Source organism: Liolophura sinensis, chromosome 10, assembly GCF_032854445.1.
Source record: "Liolophura sinensis isolate JHLJ2023 chromosome 10, CUHK_Ljap_v2, whole genome shotgun sequence".
NCBI classification, from domain to species: domain Eukaryota; kingdom Metazoa; phylum Mollusca; class Polyplacophora; order Chitonida; family Chitonidae; genus Liolophura; species Liolophura sinensis.
The window spans coordinates 35291476-35310775 of record NC_088304.1 but is presented as its reverse complement, the minus strand read 5'-3'; the positions used below and the strand labels follow the sequence as shown (position 1 = coordinate 35310775).

At 39.6% G+C, this 19300-nt stretch overlaps 1 protein-coding gene and 5 non-coding genes across 6 annotated transcripts; 5 read left to right on the top strand and 1 right to left on the bottom strand.

Annotated features, from left to right (window-relative positions):
- The first annotated feature begins 322 nt into the window (after positions 1–322).
- Trnat-agu (transfer RNA threonine (anticodon AGU)) lies at positions 323–396 on the top strand. The gene has a single exon. It is a non-coding gene; the product is annotated as a tRNA-Thr (tRNA).
- A 560-nt stretch (positions 397–956) lies between these two features.
- Trnat-ggu (transfer RNA threonine (anticodon GGU)) lies at positions 957–1030 on the top strand. The gene has a single exon. It is a non-coding gene; the product is annotated as a tRNA-Thr (tRNA).
- A 611-nt stretch (positions 1031–1641) lies between these two features.
- On the top strand, positions 1642–1715 carry Trnat-ugu (transfer RNA threonine (anticodon UGU)). Its single transcript has one exon. It is a non-coding gene; the product is annotated as a tRNA-Thr (tRNA).
- Positions 1716–2285: 570 nt separating this feature from the next.
- Positions 2286–2359, top strand: Trnat-agu (transfer RNA threonine (anticodon AGU)). Its single transcript has one exon. It is a non-coding gene; the product is annotated as a tRNA-Thr (tRNA).
- A 585-nt stretch (positions 2360–2944) lies between these two features.
- Trnat-ugu (transfer RNA threonine (anticodon UGU)) lies at positions 2945–3018 on the top strand. The gene has a single exon. It is a non-coding gene; the product is annotated as a tRNA-Thr (tRNA).
- A 1145-nt stretch (positions 3019–4163) lies between these two features.
- LOC135476723 (uncharacterized) lies at positions 4164–7120 on the bottom strand. Its single transcript, XM_064756841.1, has one exon. It carries the CDS (start codon positions 6915–6917, stop codon positions 5658–5660), a length of 1260 nt encoding a protein of 419 aa, XP_064612911.1. The 5' UTR covers positions 6918–7120; the 3' UTR covers positions 4164–5657.
- Between the last annotated feature and the right edge of the window lie 12180 nt (positions 7121–19300).

Genomic DNA, 19300 nt, shown 5'->3' with positions numbered 1-19300 from the left:
CGTACGGTAGTTTTCTGTTGAGAAGGCCTACTGCACGTCTTAAAATGTATTATATATTTCTGTCTGAATTCTTTGCTCTTATTTATTTATCTTTGCTTTCTCTAAAAGCCGTAGACTCCCTCAATAGGTCTGTTAATTACTTGATCTCATGTAATAACTGTTCACTGTTCTTCCAGTAGAATTGATGTTTTCTTGTACCTACTGGTTCACCCAGTTCATGATCATATGGAGTGGTCGATAGCCCAAATGGAACACCTGAGTGAAAACTGGAGAAAGCAGACGAGAGCATTATGGTTGATAAGCCAGATCGTTGTCGCGTCGAGGCGCCATAGCTCAGTTGGTTAGAGCGCCAGTCTAGTAAACTGGAGGTCGAAGGTTCGACTCCCTCTGGTGCCTGTCTTTAATTCGTGTGACATTTTACCATTAAATAAATGACCCTTTAACTGATAACAAAATTGTTAGAAAACAACGTGTTCCGTAAAATTCTTAAAAATAAGTTTGTGTAATTGCTGAAATCGTTAAACAAGGTCTATCTAACAGCTTGTAATTGTCATGTGATATTGACGTTTTACAATTTTATACAGGTGGTGTAATTGGAGGCCGAGATTTCAAAACCCTCTCATTCCTGTTTCTTCGTACGGTAGTTTTCTGTTGAGAAGGCCTACTGTACGTCTTTAATTGTATTATATATTTCTGTCTGAATTCTTTGCTCTTATTTATTTATCTTTGCTTTTTCTGGAATCCGTAGACTCCTTCAATAGGTCTGGTTATTACTTGATCTCATGTAATAATTGTTCACTGTTCTTCCAGTAGAATTGATGTTTTCTTGTACCTACTGTTTCACCCAGTTCATGATCATATGGAGTGGTCGATAGCCCAAATGGAACACCTGAGTGAAAACTGGAGAAAGCAGACGAGAACATCTTGTTTGATAAGCCAGATCGTTGTCGCATCAAGGCGCCAGAGCTCAGTTGGTTAGAGCGCCAGTCTGGTAAACTGGAGGTCGAGGGTTCTACTCCCTCTGGTGCCTGTCGTTTATTTGTGTGATATTTTAACATCATCATATTTGTAATATTTTACCATCAAATTAGCTAGGCTTCCTTTGGCAAACGACTCTTTCGCTGATGACAAAATTGTTTGAAAACAACGTGTTCTGTAAAATTCTTAAAAATAAGTTTGTGTAATTGCTGAAAACGTTAAACAAGATCTGTGCTCACCAAAACAGCTTGTAATTGTCATGTGATCTTAGCGTTTTACAATTATATACAGGTGGTGTAACTGGAGGCCGAGATTTCAAAACCCTCTTATTCCTGTTTCTTCGTACGGTAGTTTTCTGTTGAGAAGGCCTACTGTACGTCTTTAATTGTACTATATTTTTCTGTCTGAATTCTTTGCTCTTATTTATTTATCTTTGCTTTTTCTGGAAGCCGTAGACTCCTTCAATAGGTCTGTTAATTACTTGATCTCATGTAATAACTATTCACTGTTCTCCCAGTAGAATTGATGTTTTCTTGTACCTACTGGTTCACCCAGTTCATGATCATATGGAGTGGTCGATAGCCAAAATGTAACACCTGCGTGAAAACTGGAGAAAGCAGACGAGAGCATTATGGTTGATAAGCCAGATCGTTGTCGCGTCGAGGGGCCATAGCTCAGCTGGTTAGAGCGCCAGTCTTGTAAACTGGAGGTCGAGGGTTCGACTCCCTCTGGTGCCTGTCGTTTATTTGTGTAATATTTTGCCATCAAAATAGCTAGGCTTCTATTGGCAAACTACTCTTTCCCTGATGACAAGACTGTATGAAAACAACGTGTTCTGTAAAATTCTTAAAAATAAGTTTGTGTAATTGCTGAAATCGTTAAACAAGATCTGTGTTCACCAAAACAGCTTGTCATTGTCATGTGATCTTAACGTTTTACAATTATATACATGTGGTGTAATTGGAGGCCGAGATTTCAAACCCTTCTCATTCCTGTTTTTTCGTACGGTAGTTTTCTGTTGAGAAGGCCTACTGTAAGTCTTTAATTGTATTATATATTTCTGTCTGAATTCTTTGCTCTTATTTATTTATCTTTGCTTTCTCTGAAAGCCGTGGACTCCTTCAATAGTTTTGTTAATTACTTGATCTCATGTAATAACTGTTCACTGTTCTTCCAGTAGAATTGATGTTTTCTTGTACCTACTGTTTCACCCAGTTCATGATCATATGGAGTTGTCGATAGCCAAAATGTAACACCAGAGTGAAAACTGGAGAAAGCAGACAAGAGCATTATGGTTATCGCGTCGAGGCGCCATAGCTCAGTTGGTTAGAGCGCCAGTCTAGTAAACTGGAGGTCGAGGGTTCGACTCCCTCTGGTGCCTGTCTTTTATTTGTGTAATATTTTACCATCAAAATAGCTAGACTTCTTTTGGCAAATGACTCTTTCGCTGATAACAAAATTGTTTGAAAACAACGTGTTCCGTAAAATTTTTAAAAGTAATTTTATGTAATTGCTGAAATCGTTAAACAAGATCTATGATCACCAAAACAGCTTGTAATTGTCATGTGAACTTAATGTTTTACAATTACATACAGGTGGTTTAATTGGAGGACGAGATTTCAAACCCCTCTCATTCCTGTTTCTTCGTACGGTAGCTTTCTGTTTAGAAGGACTACTGTAAGTCTTTAATTGTATTATATATTTCTGTCTGAATTCTTTGCTCTTATTTATTTATCTTTTCTTCTCTGAAAGCCGTAGACTCCCTCAATAGGTCTGTTAATTAGTTGATCTCATGTTATAACTATTTACTGTTCTTCCAGTAGAATTGATGTTTTCTTGTACCTACTGGTTCACCAAGTTCATGATCATATGGAGTGGTCGATAGCCAAAATGGAACACCTGAGTGAAAACTGGAGAAAGCAGACGAGAGCATCTTGTTTGATAAGCCAGATCGTTGTCGCGTCGAGGCGCCATATCTCAGTTGGTTAGAGCGCCAGTCTTGTAAACTGGAGGTCGAGGATTCGACTCCCTCTGGTGCCTGTCTTTAATTTGTGTGATATTTTACCATCAAAGTAAACGACCCTTTAGCTGATAACAAAATTGTTTGAAAACAACGTGTTCTGTAAAATTCTTAAAAATAAGTTTGTGTAATTGCTGAAATCGTTAAACAAGATCTATGATCACCAAAACAGCTTGTAATTGTCATGTGATCTTAACAGGTGGTGTAATTGGAGGCCGAGATTTCAAAACCCTCTCATTCCTGTTTCTTTGTACGGTAGTTTTCTGTTGAGAATGCCTACTGTACGTCTTTAATTGTATTATATATTTCTGTCTGAATTCTTTGCTCTTATTTATTTATCTTTGGTTTCTCAGAAAGCGGTGGACTCCCTCAATAGGTCTATTAATTACTTGATCTCATGTAATAGCTATTCGCTGTTCTTCCATTAGAATTGATGTTTCCTTGTACGAACTGGTTCCCTGGTGCCTGTCTTTTATTTGTGTGATATTTTACCATCAAAATAGTCAGTCTTCTGAGGCAAAGTCTTCTGCTAAGAACCGCAAATTCTGATTCGTTGGCTCAGAGCTAGCTGATTAACATAATTTAACCTGACCAATGAAAGGGGCTGTACCATCTGTTTACGGTAAATGACGCTTGGGTGTCTAAAAATCAGAATAGAACATTTATATACGATTAATTCATTTCTATTAATTGCCTAGTCTATCATCGAGCTAAGCTCACAAGGTGGGAGCTCAACTCCGGCCTTATATACGAAATTTGTAGATTCTTCCGCTCTAATTGAATGTTGGACCTGTCAGGATGGCGTGGTAGATACACTTTTTACTTAATTGCTATAGACCCTATGAAATATTTATTCGCAGTCCTTTCCAGATTATTCTGACTTAAACTGGTATTCTTTGTTGAGTATTTTGTGTCGGCTCTTCCCTTAATTTCACTTCACGTATTTGACAATATTTTCAAACTGTATAATTCTCATTACTCCGAAGACTTGCCCTCTACATTCGATGAGTAGTTCGTCATTGGACGGACTGAAAGCAAAAGTAACTCTATTTTGAGGTGAATCTTTATAGAGAGGGAATCTATATCTGATTATAATCATGGGTTTGCTCTCCTTTAGGTTAAAACACAACAACGGTTTGACGAATACTAAAATTTTATTGTCACATTAAAAATTTTATTATAACTAATCTAACATACTAATACTAAAATATATAAATCTGTCACGAGCGCCACAAAGCTGCAGGTATTAATATGCATGTACATAGGAGGACATATTACGTGTGGCCACAAGGCAATATAATTCTTAACCTTAAAGTGTGAGTTGTTACCACGTACATGTATCTACACCAATATCATTTAGATACCCCATTTCAGCTTACAGCTGTAATTAGAGGGTGAGGTGGATGGGTAACATAAAGCCAGGCGACACAGCCAACGCCACAGCAAAGGACATAAAAACAGCATTTGCACGTGCAACTACATTTATACTTTAGCTTTGATGCATCATGTACTCATAAAAGCGGAAGTTCACTAATTAGCCAATCACAGCCTTGCAATGTGGCATGCTTAAAACCAATCCGCTGCCGTGTTTTAAACTGTCTTGAAAAGACACGCCAAACATACAATTACATCCAAACTAGTCCAGTACCTAGGTTTGTGTAACCTCCCTGTTCTAACAACACAAATGCCAATCGAGTCAAGGGTCCAGACTATATTTTCAAACTTGTAAGTTTTTTCACGGCCTCCACTGTGAGAAAGTTGCAGGAATACCACAAGTTCTACACCTCTGCACGTATAATTGACGTCCACATCATTGCAAACAAAATACCTTTGGAGTGCTTATTAAAGTTCATAATGTGAAACTCCCGCAGTTTGTTTTCGACGCCAAGAGTTTGAGTGACGTTATTACTATTGAAAAACAAGTGACATGCCAGATAATTTGCGCGAATAGTAACCTGTTTACCATAGCAGAACTGTAAGCGGTTTACACAATATGCCTGCGAGTAACAAAGCCTAGACTGCGGTTTCTGAGAAAAGACTGTATTCCATGTTTTATCTCCTATAGCTTCTAAGATGAAATCAACTGATTAAGGTTTCTAGAACTTGATAAAGATTTCAAACTTGTTGATCATATACACGTGGATTCCTTCCTTGCACGTGGGGACTACCTGGCCAAATTGGGAGCTTCCTTGCACGAGGAATGGAATGGACTTCCCCTTCAGAGTATCAGGAGGATGGCTTGTGCTATGAGGAGAAGGGTCCAGGCTGTCATCCAGGCTCACGGCGGATACACCTGATCTTGACGAAGAAGGCTTTAAGATTAGAAATGACGTTTTTATTGAGTCATTTCAATCACTGCTTCAACACTTCTCACTCCAGAGCCATACTTGTAAAGCCATTGTTTCACATCAAAACCAGTGATGACAAATGCGTTAAAAACACATGGATTTCAATCATTTTGTCGTTTTCCATTCACCAAAGGGTCACACATGGATTTCAATCATTTTGTCGTTTTCCATTCACCAAAGGGTCACAAGGTTCACAAGCAATCACGTTTTACACTCTTCTGAAACAGAAGAACATTAATCGCATGTATACCACGGTGAAAACCGGGGGGTGCTCAAATAAAATTCTTTGCCTAAATTATTATTAGAACGTCCTAGAAATGACTGTTGTCAACAGAGAGAGATTCGTTATGATTTGGTGTATAACTTCCGGTGGAGTTACAACTAAAGTAACCAGTTTTCCAAACGTCCCCGATAGGCATCAACGATGATTCAGCGAAAATGAGATCTGTGCTGTTAGCCTTGGAACCCTCGAACCTGAAGTAACGTACCACATCAGAGCTAGGTTTTTCGATAGTTCTGACATCAACTGACCCGTTCGAGAATCTTCTCTCCACGTTGTAATAAATGTCTCCGAAAATTTGGGAACTGGAAAAAAAATCGACAATCGGCATCATGAAATGGAACCGGAAAACGGTATCGTAACTGTTACCGGATGTATCCAGATCCGAGCACGAGCTTACCGGAAGTTTGCTGCTCACTTCCAGCCCATTATTGGTTGAGCTTAGGCGGTAGCATTTCCTGCTTTGTAAGGCTGATGACGTGTTGTCTGCCATGAGAAATCTCGGCTGATTGGCGACATCTTCTGTTCTACACCTAATGATCAGATCGCTTTTAGACTTTCGTATGGTTTCGATGTCTATAATTTTCAACAACTTGTTACCAGTCAGGTTGTTCCGTGGTGAGACGAAGTTCTGGTCGATGAATATGCCGACGTTTTCAAAATGCCGAGATGCGTCGTTGGCTACTAACTGCTGTCCGTTGAAGTGAAACAGGGCGAAAATGAATATGAGTATCGAGCCTACTGACGTTAAAATGGCGCCGGAGACGACTAACGCCCTCCACGTCACGTTCCTACACGACTTCCAAGTTCTGTCCTTGACTTCTCTCAACTGTTTCTTGCTGCAATAACGAACCATTAAAATCAAAATCCTTATCACCGCCCCGGTTATTACTACGCCGCCTTTGAACAACTGAAAATCGGTGACTAATTCTTCCCGGCATGCCGCTACCCTGGCGTTCAACATCGTGAGCGGAAGGTCCGCAAACCACAAACTGATAACCGAAAACAAATCCACGTTAATGAGGGGTCTGTCGCAGAATATTTTCAAGGCGGCGTTAACAATTTCCAGCGGGAAGATTATGGTACCTAAGATAGCAAAAGCCAGCACGCTTTTGAGGATGTAATCAGCCACGGGACCGTATACCAGCCCAGACACCAAACCCGCCAAGTTCCGGTACAAGCACCAATCAGCTATCACGTCCGTCGTATTCAACCCCAGCATCAAAACAAACGTCATGATTTTGCATATTTTGGTTTTGTGAAAACTTTCGCAGCACTTGAAAACAGACATTCTGCAATTGTAGTATAACTCCTTTTACTTATAGGTAGGAAATTATCTGTTTCTCTCTCTCTTTATGTATGTCTATCTGAATACTCAAAAAGGCACCGTGCTGGTTATCGTCAAATTACACCTGCACGATGGTGATCTCCCAAAGCCTTCAAAGTCTGCTGAGTTCTACACAAAACGCGCATCCCTCAGATCTCCGTAAGGGAACAGTGACAGTAAAACTCACATATTTTTTTTCAAGAGGCACAGCACTAGTATATAAAATTACACCGGGTGAAAATAAAACAATTTGCAGATTAAAGGCGGTCATATATGTGAGTATGTGCACTGAGTTAAGTGTCACAGCCGATGAGAACTGACGGGATGGGGTGTATGTTCGCTATATCCGCTGATCTCGCTTCATCCCCCATGTAGTTATACACGGCTGAACAAAATAGTCAGTCACTGCACAGCAAACAGATTTTGTGTCATATATATATAGTCACAGTAATTTGTGATGTGGACTTCTTGACAGGGTCCTTGTGCACGCAAGGTACTGCACATATAGGGCGTTCAGTTCCGGAGGGCTGATGAGCTCAGGGTGTCGGGCGTGGGCGATGTTTCACGTTTCCGCCACGCATATGGTGTCAGCATTGAGGCTGCAGACGGGATGGGAACTTTTCGAACACATGCGAGTTGATGGAGGGTAGGTCAGTCACGATTCTCAAGACATTCATTCTCCGAGAAGTCTGAAAAGAATAGGAAAAAACAAGATCGAATACTTGCATACTTTATTTGATTGGTGTTTTACGCCTTAATCAAGAATATTTCACGTGTGCGACGGTGGCTAACATTATGATGTGAGGAAACCGGGAAGAGCCCGGGGAAAACATGCATGTTTTAATCCTTAATTAGCATGCTAATCCCCTCCGCCACGGAGGCCCTATTACGTGCATACACTCTAAAAAGTTAATCGTTTAAATTTAATATAATATTATGTTTTCTGAGGGAACAGATTATGTTATTGCAATTTAACATTGTATTAGGATAGCACGGCAAAACCAATTACACCAACAGAAGTGCTCCCTCTTCCCGCAAACAAGAGTTATCGTTCTCGGATCGGTCACGGGTTGGTACACTTTTTACCGTGCTGCTGTGTCGTTGTGGAGGAAATTTACAAAAATGGAAACTTCACTGCCGATGGAAATATCCAGCTCTAGTACGGATGAGGACATTCTTAACTTTAAGAAAGCAGAAATTCAGGCTTATCTTCGTACAAAAAAGGCTAAATTATCCAGGGCTAAATATGAACTAGCTGTTAGAGCTCAGTATTTGGCTGCTAGTGTTGCGGTTACCACCGATACTGCTACGACTTTTAGTAGTTGCGAATCTGACGCCAAAGAAAATGCTGCTGCGGAAAAAATACAGTGAGCACACAGCACCTGACATAGCTGAGTTTTCTTATGGATGGACAAGTCACCGCAACACTCTTCCAGTTGTCATTCATATTGGTGTGGAATCTTATTTAACCGACAGCCGTCATCACACGTCAGATGCAAAGATGATGTCGTGCTACAGGCAGTTTATCAGGGGATATCATTTCAGTACAGAAGGTTACATCCACAAGATAATGTCCCATCAAATTTCAGAAAGTAGTCTTCTTTGCTACGTGAGATCGAAATGTTTTCACAGTTTTCCCTTCACAGTCTTCAAAGCCTCATGTGATTTTCCTGCAGGGTGAGTTTGGCAAAGTAAATGTTATTTGTAGTGTAAACATAAGCAAATCTATGTAAAAATGAATTTCATTACAAATTCCTTTTTTAATGTTGATATTTTTTTTTATTCAATATTTTTCATGAAATGATTCTGATCATGTAAATTGTTAAAAGGTAGAAATAACTTGTGGGACAGTGCACATATGTGCAGGAGAACAGCATCCATCTTTCATGATATTTATAGCCTAAAAGAAAAAAACTTCACCTATCAAATTAGTTGATCGTGTCAAAGGAGAAAATCCAAGTGATTTGTCACACGTGAAGGCAGTCTAGTGGGGACTTAAATATGAGGGTATTGCAAAGAAGAAATACAAAGCATTCCAGCTTTTGAGGTACAAAAAGAATATTGAGGTACAGGAAAAGGGTATTTTTTGTGTGATTCATGCGTATATTTAGGCGCCAGTCCTGATGGAGTCACTGAGTCTGGCGGTGATACTTGTTTAATTGAAGTGAAGTGTCCTTATGGAGGAACTGTACAGTAGAAGAAACGTGTAAAAGTCCAGAATTCTGCTATTATATCGATGCAAATAACTCTCTAATAGTAAAGAAGCATCACAGATATTATACTCAAATCCAAGGCCAACTGGCAATCTGCAAACTTTCGAGATGTGAATTAGTCTTATACACACTGCAGGATCTCAGGAATGTTGAAGTCAAATTTGATGAGCAGTTCCGGTTAAAAGTATTGCCTAAAGTGCAACATTTTTCCACTAACAGCGTTATTTCAACTCTGAAAAGGTGTGTCAGAGAGCATTAGGTTGTACATGTTTGTGGATGTACTCATAACTATTGTATGACGTTTAGCATGGTTTTTCAGAGTGAATTACTGGCCTTCGATCAGTATCACTACCATTTTGGCTTACTAATGTGATGGTATGTGATGGGTTGTACATTGTATTTTGGAAGACAAATACTCTCCTTCACAAAACATTAATGGATGATTTTCTATTAAAGCCTGGCTGAATCACACCAGTAAAGTCTTTAAAGTGAAAATTGCTGTATTTTGTAATAAATAAAATTTTCATGATGAATGCCACACTCAAGACTTTTGATATTACAGATCACTTCTATTTATTTGATTGTGGCTTAACGCCATACCCACATTTCTATTTACTCGAGTATTTCACTTAATCGATGGTGGTCAGTTTTATGGCTGGATGAAACCAGAGCTCCTGGCATAAACCACCAACTTTTTGCAAGTTACTGACTAAATGGCATGTAAATTTATTCATTTATTTATTTCATTGGTGTTTTACATCGTACTTCAGAACATTTCATTTACACTACGGCGGCCAGCGTTATGGTAAATGTAATGTACCAAATATTGCTGGAAAACAAGTGACCTGTCAAGAACGTTAGATGAGTGTCATGAAACGCTTATTGTTGCCAAGAACCCACAAGCAGTGAGTCGGGTAATCGACAAACTCCATGTATAAGGCCGGGTTTGAACCCACACCTCGTATCCTTACTACTGAAAGACAAGAACCTCTAACCCTTAGGCCACATCCTGCTCAGCGCCCCATATCACTGATCAGATGGTGATCGTTTTTTTGCACCTGGGGGAAACCGGAGTGCCTCTGGTAAAACCTTTGTCAAGTTACTGACAAACTTTGCCACTTGTGACCTACTGATATCCACACCATTTTGTCAGAAAACTCCACAAACTTCAACCGCGTAACGGTATTATCAAGAAGACCCCACAGTGAAAGCGGGGTCGCAACATCTATCAAACATGAAAGAAAGAAAAACAAATATATCCATGATGTATCAGTTCACTAATTTAATATCGTTTAAATATACTCTGCATGCCATCTGCCTCCATATTCTTCATTAACAGAGTTCACGTTGTAATGAGCATATATATATACATGTATTAAAGTATTAGTACTGCAAAACTGAGACAATTTTGAGTTCATGCCAGTGTAACAAACAGTTAACAAGAGGCCAGGTGAACCCAATATATGCCCAAACAAATACAGTACATAATTTAGACAAATTGTACATAATGGCAATTTAGTTACCATGACAGTATCAGAAAGGCCGGTCATAATCACTAGTATCAATCCCTGTGGTGTGGAAGGTGAAAGTGAGTCAAGTACCTGATTCAAGCACTAACTAAGGAGGGGGGGGGGGGGGGCGGGTAAATATTTGTGAGTGTAGAACAAACAAAAATATGTCGTCACCCAATGAATTTAAAGCTAGGGGCTAAATTCCCTGAAAGAGCCTAAAATTCTTTATTTGCTCTATCTTTCTCTCCACATGGATTCGTGATTAAGCAATGCGGCGAGTCATTTCCACTAGTTCTTTCATGAACGGCTTATTTCCGTGGAGTGGTGGACAACACAATTTAACATGCATTACTAATGTATTAGAGTCAAAAAGGAACTTATTTCACCAAAGATTTTTTTCTTTCTTCCTTTTTTATATATTTATCCAAATCAAAAAAAAATATCCCATAGACACACATCTGCCAATTCATTGACCGGTTTTATACTTTGTACACAACACGGCTTGTTTTGATGAGATTAGTTTTCAAAACCTAGGCTACTTATACATGTCTAGCCTGAACTAATCCCGCACGGTCAAGACAATTCCTTTCACGGGCTTTACTTCCATCTGTCGGAGTCTCCCTTGGTTCTAGGACTCGATTATTTTTTTTCTGGACAAGATGTTCTGAAGGGACTTTTGATCACCGCTAACTCGGGGGAAATTAAATCCCCCGAGTTAGCGGAATTTGGTTTCTTTTTTTACTGAAATAATTTTCGAGGGGAACGATTTTCCCTAACTTTGCAGGCCAATCAAAATTTTGGCATTTGAAATATTACCTTCACACTGGTCAGTAAGTTGGGGGAACTTAACTTTCCCTTTGAAAATTTATTTTTTCTTTTTTTGCCTTAGTTTCCAGGAGTCAAAGAGAGAATAAAGAAAATGAATTCCACTAACACGAAGGGAATTAATTATCCTCCGACAGTAGCCAATGAGAAAATATTGTTTCAAATATTTCCATTTGAATTAACTGGCTAAGCTGGGGAGGGGGGTCGGGTAATTTTTCCTGCCTTTTCAAAATAGTTTGTTTTTATTCTCTTCTTGAAATGGCCAAAAAATCCGCGATTCCGTAGTTTAAGGTCTTAGTAGAGAGTCTTTCACTAACATGTACACATGAAGGCCGTCAGATTTAGGAGTCGAGAAAACCAGCTGCAGGGTGCCCGAGGAGTAAAGCACTGAGCGCCACTTGCCAGGTATATGTACCTTCCTCCCTTATCCCTATAAGCTGTAGAATAACGGGCAGGGGCAACAATGTGCGACCCCTTTATACCCTGTCATTCTCCACGTAATCTCATTACCCACCCCCCACCCTACCCTCCGTCTGCCACGGAGACACTTGTTGTGGACAGCCTAACTTACTGAACTTCCGTATGTTTATACTGAAATCACAGACCTCATACTATACAAATGTACCATTTTCTATTAGACAAAAAGATCTACGAATCTCCGACATAAACATCAAGAGATGCATGTTGCGAAGACTCGACTTACCTGTTCGAGACTAAACCAACAGGGCTGCGGCGTCAAACCTGTAGCTTCCTTTCAAAACGGGTGATGCTAATCCTCGGTTAGGGTTAGGCCCTGTATAACATAATATCACGTCATCGCTATGAAGATGTTCGAGAAAGCGACCCACTTTGACACAGTGACCGCATGTGTAAGCTGCGGTGCGCATCGCGTGGTGTTCTTGTGTGTTACAGCCTGCGACACAAAGACGATGAATAAAGCCCCGCTGCTCACGATATACGAAATGCTAATGTGTTTATTATTAGATACTTACGCATACCTAGCCAGCTTTTCACAGTTAATGCATTCATTGACATGTGATACGTTTATCTCTTTGTGTATAGATTGTAACTGGTGAAGCCTTTCCAACAAGCCTTGGTGTCCAACAGTAAATGTGTGCTAACGTAATCACGTACCACAGTAGGCCTAGACTTACTGAAGCATTCTTCACATAGTAGGCCTACATTTCTTTATTAATTTGATTGTTCTTTAATGCCAGACTCAATAATTTTTCGATCTGTCGGCAACCTGCGGATGGTCGTGAATTTCACACGGGCTCAGCCCGGTTATCTCCCACCATAATGTTGCCTGTCGTCATATAATTGGATAGTCTTGAGTAACGCGTAAAACACCAACCAAATAAATAAATTAATATTTTTCACTTGTACGATCATGGCCAGCTTCATTGGTGACGCATCAATAAACCGTATAAACCGCCGACCTTTGGCAAGTTATTGAACTTTCTCACGAGTGAAGTACAGATATGTACACCATATACTGTTGGAAGGCAAGTTGTCTTCAACGAGCGTAAGACAGGGCACACGTTCACACCAGTGTCGTGGTCCTGCGTATTGTCATCATATAGATTAGGCGACATATTCTTAACACAGCAGGCCGAGATTAGTTGGCGCATTCTTAATATAGTAGGTCTAATTTAGTTGACATATTATTAATATATTGGACCTAAATTAGCTGACGTATAATTTTAACATAGTAGGCCTAGATTAGTTGACGTATTTTTGATACCGTTGATCTAAATTACTTGACGTATTCTGAACACAGCAAACCTAGAATATTTGACGTATTCTGAACACAGCAAACCTAGATTAGTTGACGTATTCTGAACACAGCAAACCTAGATTAGTTGACGTATTCTGAACACAGCAAACCTAGATTACTTGACGTATTCTGAACACAGCAAACCTAGATTACTTGACGTATTCTGAACACAGCAAACCTAGATTACTTGATGTATTCTGAACACAGCAAACCTAGATTAGTTGACGTATTCTGAACACAGCAAACCTAGATTACTTGACGTATTCTGAACACAGCAAACCTAGATTAGTTGACGTATTCTGAACACAGCAAACCTAGATTAGTTGACGTATTCTGAACACAGCAAACCTAGATTAGTTGACGTATTCTGAACACAGCAAACCTAGAATACTTGACGTATTCTGAACACAGCAAACCTAGATTAGTTGACGTATTCTGAACACAGCAAACCTAGATTAGTTGACGTATTCTGAACACAGCAAACCTAGAATACTTGACGTATTCTGAACACAGCAAACCTAGATTAGTTGACGTATTCTGAACACAGCAAACCTAGATTAGTTGACGTATTCTGAACACAGCAAACCTAGATTAGTTGACGTATTCTGAACACAGCAAAACTATTCTTGATACAGTAGATCTGGATTAGTTGACGTATTCTTAACATTGTAGGCTTATATCAGTTGGTGTATTCTTAACATTGTAGGCTTATATCAGTTGGTGTATTCTTAACGTGGGCTTATATCAGTTGGTGTATTCTTGACATTGTAGGCTTATATCAGTAGCTGTATTCTTAACGTAGGCTTATATCAGTTGGTGTATTCTTAACATTGTAAGCTTATATCAATTGGCGTATTCTTGGCATAACAGGCCTAAACTGGTTAACCTTTTCTTAACATATTGGGTCTAAATCAGTTGACGTCTTCTTATCATATTAGGGCCAGGGGCCGATTCCACAAAGCCATTTCTGACTTACGTCAAAATTTAAAATGCAATCTTTAGGCTTATTTTGCGGGTTTAGAAATGAAAATTTTGTTCACCTTATCTATGTTACTTAAGACAAATGTGTATAAATTATATTTTGTATAAATTATATTTATGTTAATTCTTAACATAACGGACATAAAATTAGCTGACACTTACAGGTAAACTCATTGGGAAATTCTTGTCATAGGTGTACATTTGTTGACGTATTAACAGATCTGGACATGTTGATGTATTCTTACCATTGTGGACCTTGACAAGTTGACGTATTCTTAACACAACCAACACATATCTATACCTTCATATATTTATAACTTCTATCTACATTTGATTTATTTCATTCGTGCTTTATGTTCACTTTTTCACTTATACGACTATCTACATTTGAGAAATGCTGTTAAAATACATAACTGTTACATCATAACATGTTGGAGTATACATTCGATTGGTATTTGTACCATTACATCGACCTGGTTGCTATGAAAAATACACTCCGTAATGTTATACTTTTACAGCACCCAGGCTGTAAATTTTCAGTCGGACTAGAACTGTTTATTTACACCAAAATACAGTGTGGCAGTACATTAACTCCAGATATACATCAGTCATGGTCACAGATAAGGTGGCAGACTTATTGATCATGCTAATATGAAATATCAACCACCCGATACTTGAATGACGTCTTTAATAACCTGTATTGAGAGATGAGCTAATAGCTGACCAGTTTAGGCCTTATCCTGTTGCTCGGATAAGACCACTGATCTATACTCCACAGCTGAATAGGATTTTCGATTTCTCGGAAACATTTGTGTGGTTCAGAGTATACTGAATATTGACAGAGGTAACAGCTGGTTATGCAAGGTATCTAGATTAATGGATGACGATAGAAGCTCAGCTATTCTAGTCTGGCACAGCTTCAAACTGTGTTGCGTTACATGCTGTCCTGTGATTTATTCATTTATTTATTTGATTGGTGTTTTATACCGTACTCAAGAATATTCTGTCCTGTGAAGTCTAGTAATGTATGTACATATGTATGTATGTATGTATGTATGTATATGTATGAAGTTTTACGCCGAATTTTTTGGTAGGTATGGCGACGAGGACGCATTGTGTATATATGCTGTGTCTTCTTGTGGCAGGGCAAGTCCATGACGCCAAAATCACTCATTCGGCATGACGTCACTGATTCAGCATCATGCCCAAGACACCAGAAAGGACACCCCACCCATTATATATATATCATACATGTTATATCACATTATACTGACACCGGGTCAACCAGCCCTGTTTCCTTGCTCTAGCCTCTCAGTGCTGAGCACCAAGCGAGGCAGCAAAAAGTACCATTATTTTTTTGCCAAGAAGTCTTTGGTGTGACTCGACAGGTGTTCGATCCCAGATCGGTCTAGTAATGTATTTATTGATTGGTTAATAAGCCCTGATGCAAAGAGTGAGTGTTGTAGAAGCTTTAAAGTACAGTCAACTCGACCTAGACCTCTGTGATCTCAGTTCTATATTTGGGACGCAGTCTGTATTTTACGGACACCGTTTTACGTTGCATTTTAAGGATTAAAACATACACTATTTTCGGAGCTTTAAAAATCATTTACAGAGGTTAAAAAATGAGTTTCTAAGCTTTGAAAATATTTTCACCCCTAACAAACGAACGAACAAACAAATTATTGGTCAGATCCCGACTCGAAGGAATGTGTTCCCTTTTTTTCTTTCTGTTATCTTGGACATTTCACGTTCTGCCGCATGCTAATAAAGTCTTTGTATTTATTTATTAAATTATTTGATTGATGTTTTACGCCGTACTCAAGAATATTTCACTTATACGATGGCGGCCAGCATTATGGTGGGAGGAAACCCACGACCATGCGCAGGGCCAAAGCACGGCCGGAGAGGAAGCCAGCATGGACTGGACTTGAACTCACAGCGACTGGCCCCTGGGCCGGTGAGGTCCGAGTAATTGCAAGAGAAGAGTATTACCTCAAGCAATGCAAAAGCATGATAGCCGATGAAGCTCATTCTTAAGCAATTAATTTATTACAGTATAATCCAACAGCAAAGAAATATGCACATCATCAAAATAGGCCGCTATCATGATGTCTCTCTTACCATGCATGAATCACGTAGACCAAACTACATATAATCTGCGTTACTGAAGTCAAGACTAATTCTTCATCAGTTCTGAAGTCAATACTAATTCTTCATCACTTTTCCAGCTTTACTGAAGGCAAGGCTAATTCTTCACCACTTTTCCAGCTTGACGGAAATCAAGACTAATTCTTCATCATTTTTCCAGTTTTACGGAAGTCAAGACTAATTCTTCATCACTTTTCCTGCTTTACTGACGTCATGACTAATTTTTCATCACTTTTCCAGCTTTACTGAAGGCAAGACTAATTCTTCATCATTTTCCACCTTTGCCATAGTCTGACGGAAAACATTGCTCTTTTTCCAGATGGTCACATGCTCTGTGAGGTTTCTGGTAAACAGTCTGTCAGACTAGACTGTTATTTGTCAAGATGCTGACGTGCTCTGTGAGGGCTCTGGTAAACAGTCTGTCAGACTACACTGGTATTCTTTTCGGTGAATCAGATGTGCATTTCTCAACACACTAGCTCGAGTATGGAACCGGATTGGTACCTAAAATATCAAAGATATCCATATCAAAGATAGTGCATAATAAAAACGACTTGTCCTCCTCAAAAAATACCTTAAGATATTAAATACACTGTACTCCTTTTTGTCAAATAGTTTTCTTCTTACTTTTTGTCACTATATTATAGTGTCACTATATTTATTATATCACAATAACATGCTAATGGCATAGTTCCACATGTACATGCTGCAAAGGAAAAGATTCAGGGATATACAACCCAAATTGTTTTTTTTTTTTAATGCAGCCAAACAGTAAGGAAGCAAGTAGACTAAGTACTGTTGTGGTATGAATGAATCATCAGAGTTTAACATTACAGTTTCAGTCATACTTGTCTATACTGATGTGGAGACTGGAAAAAAATGCCTTTTCGATTTTCTATATGATGATATTTCCACTGTAGCTTTGCCTTTATAATCTTTTCAAGATAAACCTGTAGTTTTCTATTCAATTTAGAAGAAGGACAGAGATCTCACCCTTGGCAGTCTTCTACGAGACACAATCCCATTGCCGTAGACAAGTGGGGAAAGAGGCTTTATCAAGGTGTGACAATCAGGGCTCATCTTCCTCTTCTTGTGACACAGGGCTGTGTCTTGTTCATAGGTACCAGCCAGGTTTTGCATCACAGGTGAATCCTCACAGGCAGGTGTATAGGAGGTTCTAGGGCAATGACTTCTTTTTGGTGACCTTACTGGGGCCTCAGGTAAAGTAATGAAGTCAGGCACTTGTAACTCTCTCTCGGTATGTATTCGTTTCTTCTTCAGCCAGTATCGGACAGCTGTAAGAAACAACTGAAATTTGTTCATGTGATGAACTTCGGACACTTGTGTGTGCACGTTAACAAGTGTGGAAGCAGCATCAACCTCTTCTAATATTTATTTATTTGGTTGGTGTTTCATGCTGTATTCAAGAATATTGGTGGGGGTGAAACTGGTCAGAGTCTGGTGCAAACCACAATCATCAGCAAGTTGTTGACAAACCTTCCCACTTTTTCTAATATTGGCAAAAAATTATAGTTTTATCCACAGGTAATGATTGGAATGAATGGTTATGGCTTAATGCCTCACTGGCAATACTTCAGCCATATTTTGGCAAGGAATATGTAGTCAGATTATTTCCTCATTATTATAAACAAACTGTAAGTGTATGGCCATTCCCACTGGATGTCCCATGAAGAGACAGGTAGAGGACTAAATCCTCCAAAAACATCCGCCTACTGCACAACATTCACAGATACGAGAACGACAAACAATACTCAGTTACGGCCCATGATTTTGGATGCATGTAGTGCCATCTGGATGTTGAGGACACCTTAGTGGTATACATGTAGTGCCATCTGGATGTTGAGGACACCTTAGTGGTATACATGTAGTGCCATCTGGATGTTGAGGATACCTCAGTGGTATGCATGTGGTTCCAACTGGATGTTGAGGACACCTCAGTGGTATACATGTAGTGCCGTCTGGATGTTGAGGACACCTTAGTGGTATACATGTAGTGCCATCTGGATGTTGAGGACACCTCAGTGGTATACATGTAGTGCCATCTGGACGTTGAGGACACCTCAGTGGTATACATGTAGTGCCATCTGGATGTTGAGGACACCTCAGTAGCATACATGTAGTGCCATCTGGATGTTGAGGACACCTCAGTGGTATACATGTAGTGCCATCTGGATGTTGAGGACACCTCAGTGGCATACATGCAGTGCCATCTGTATGATGAGGACACCTCAGTGGTATACATGCAGTGCCATCTGGATATTGAGGATACCTCGGCAGTATACTTGTAGTGCTATTTGGATGTTGAGGATACCTCAGTGGTATACATGTAGTGCCATTTGGATGTTGAGATTACCTCAGTAGCATACATGTAGTGCCATCTGGATGTTGAGGACACCTCAGTGGTATACATGTAGTGCCATTTGGATGTTGAGATTACCTCAGTGCTATACTTGTAGTGCCATCTGGATGTTGAGGATACCTCAGTGGTATACATGTAGTGCCATCTGGATGTTGAGGATACATCGGTGGTATACATGTAGTGCCATCTGTATGATGAGGACACCTCAGTGGTATACATGCAGTGCCATCTGGATGTTGAGGACACCTCAGTGGTATACATGTAGTGCCATCTGGATGTTGAGGACACCTCAGTGGTATACATGCAGTGCCATCTGTATGATGAGGACACCTCAGTGGTATACATGCAGTGCCATCTGGATATTGAGGATACCTCGGCAGTATACTTGTAGTGCTATTTGGATGTTGAGGATACCTCAGTGGTATACATGTAGTGCCATTTGGATGTTGAGATTACCTCAGTAGCATACATGTAGTGCCATCTGGATGTTGAGGACACCTCAGTGGTAT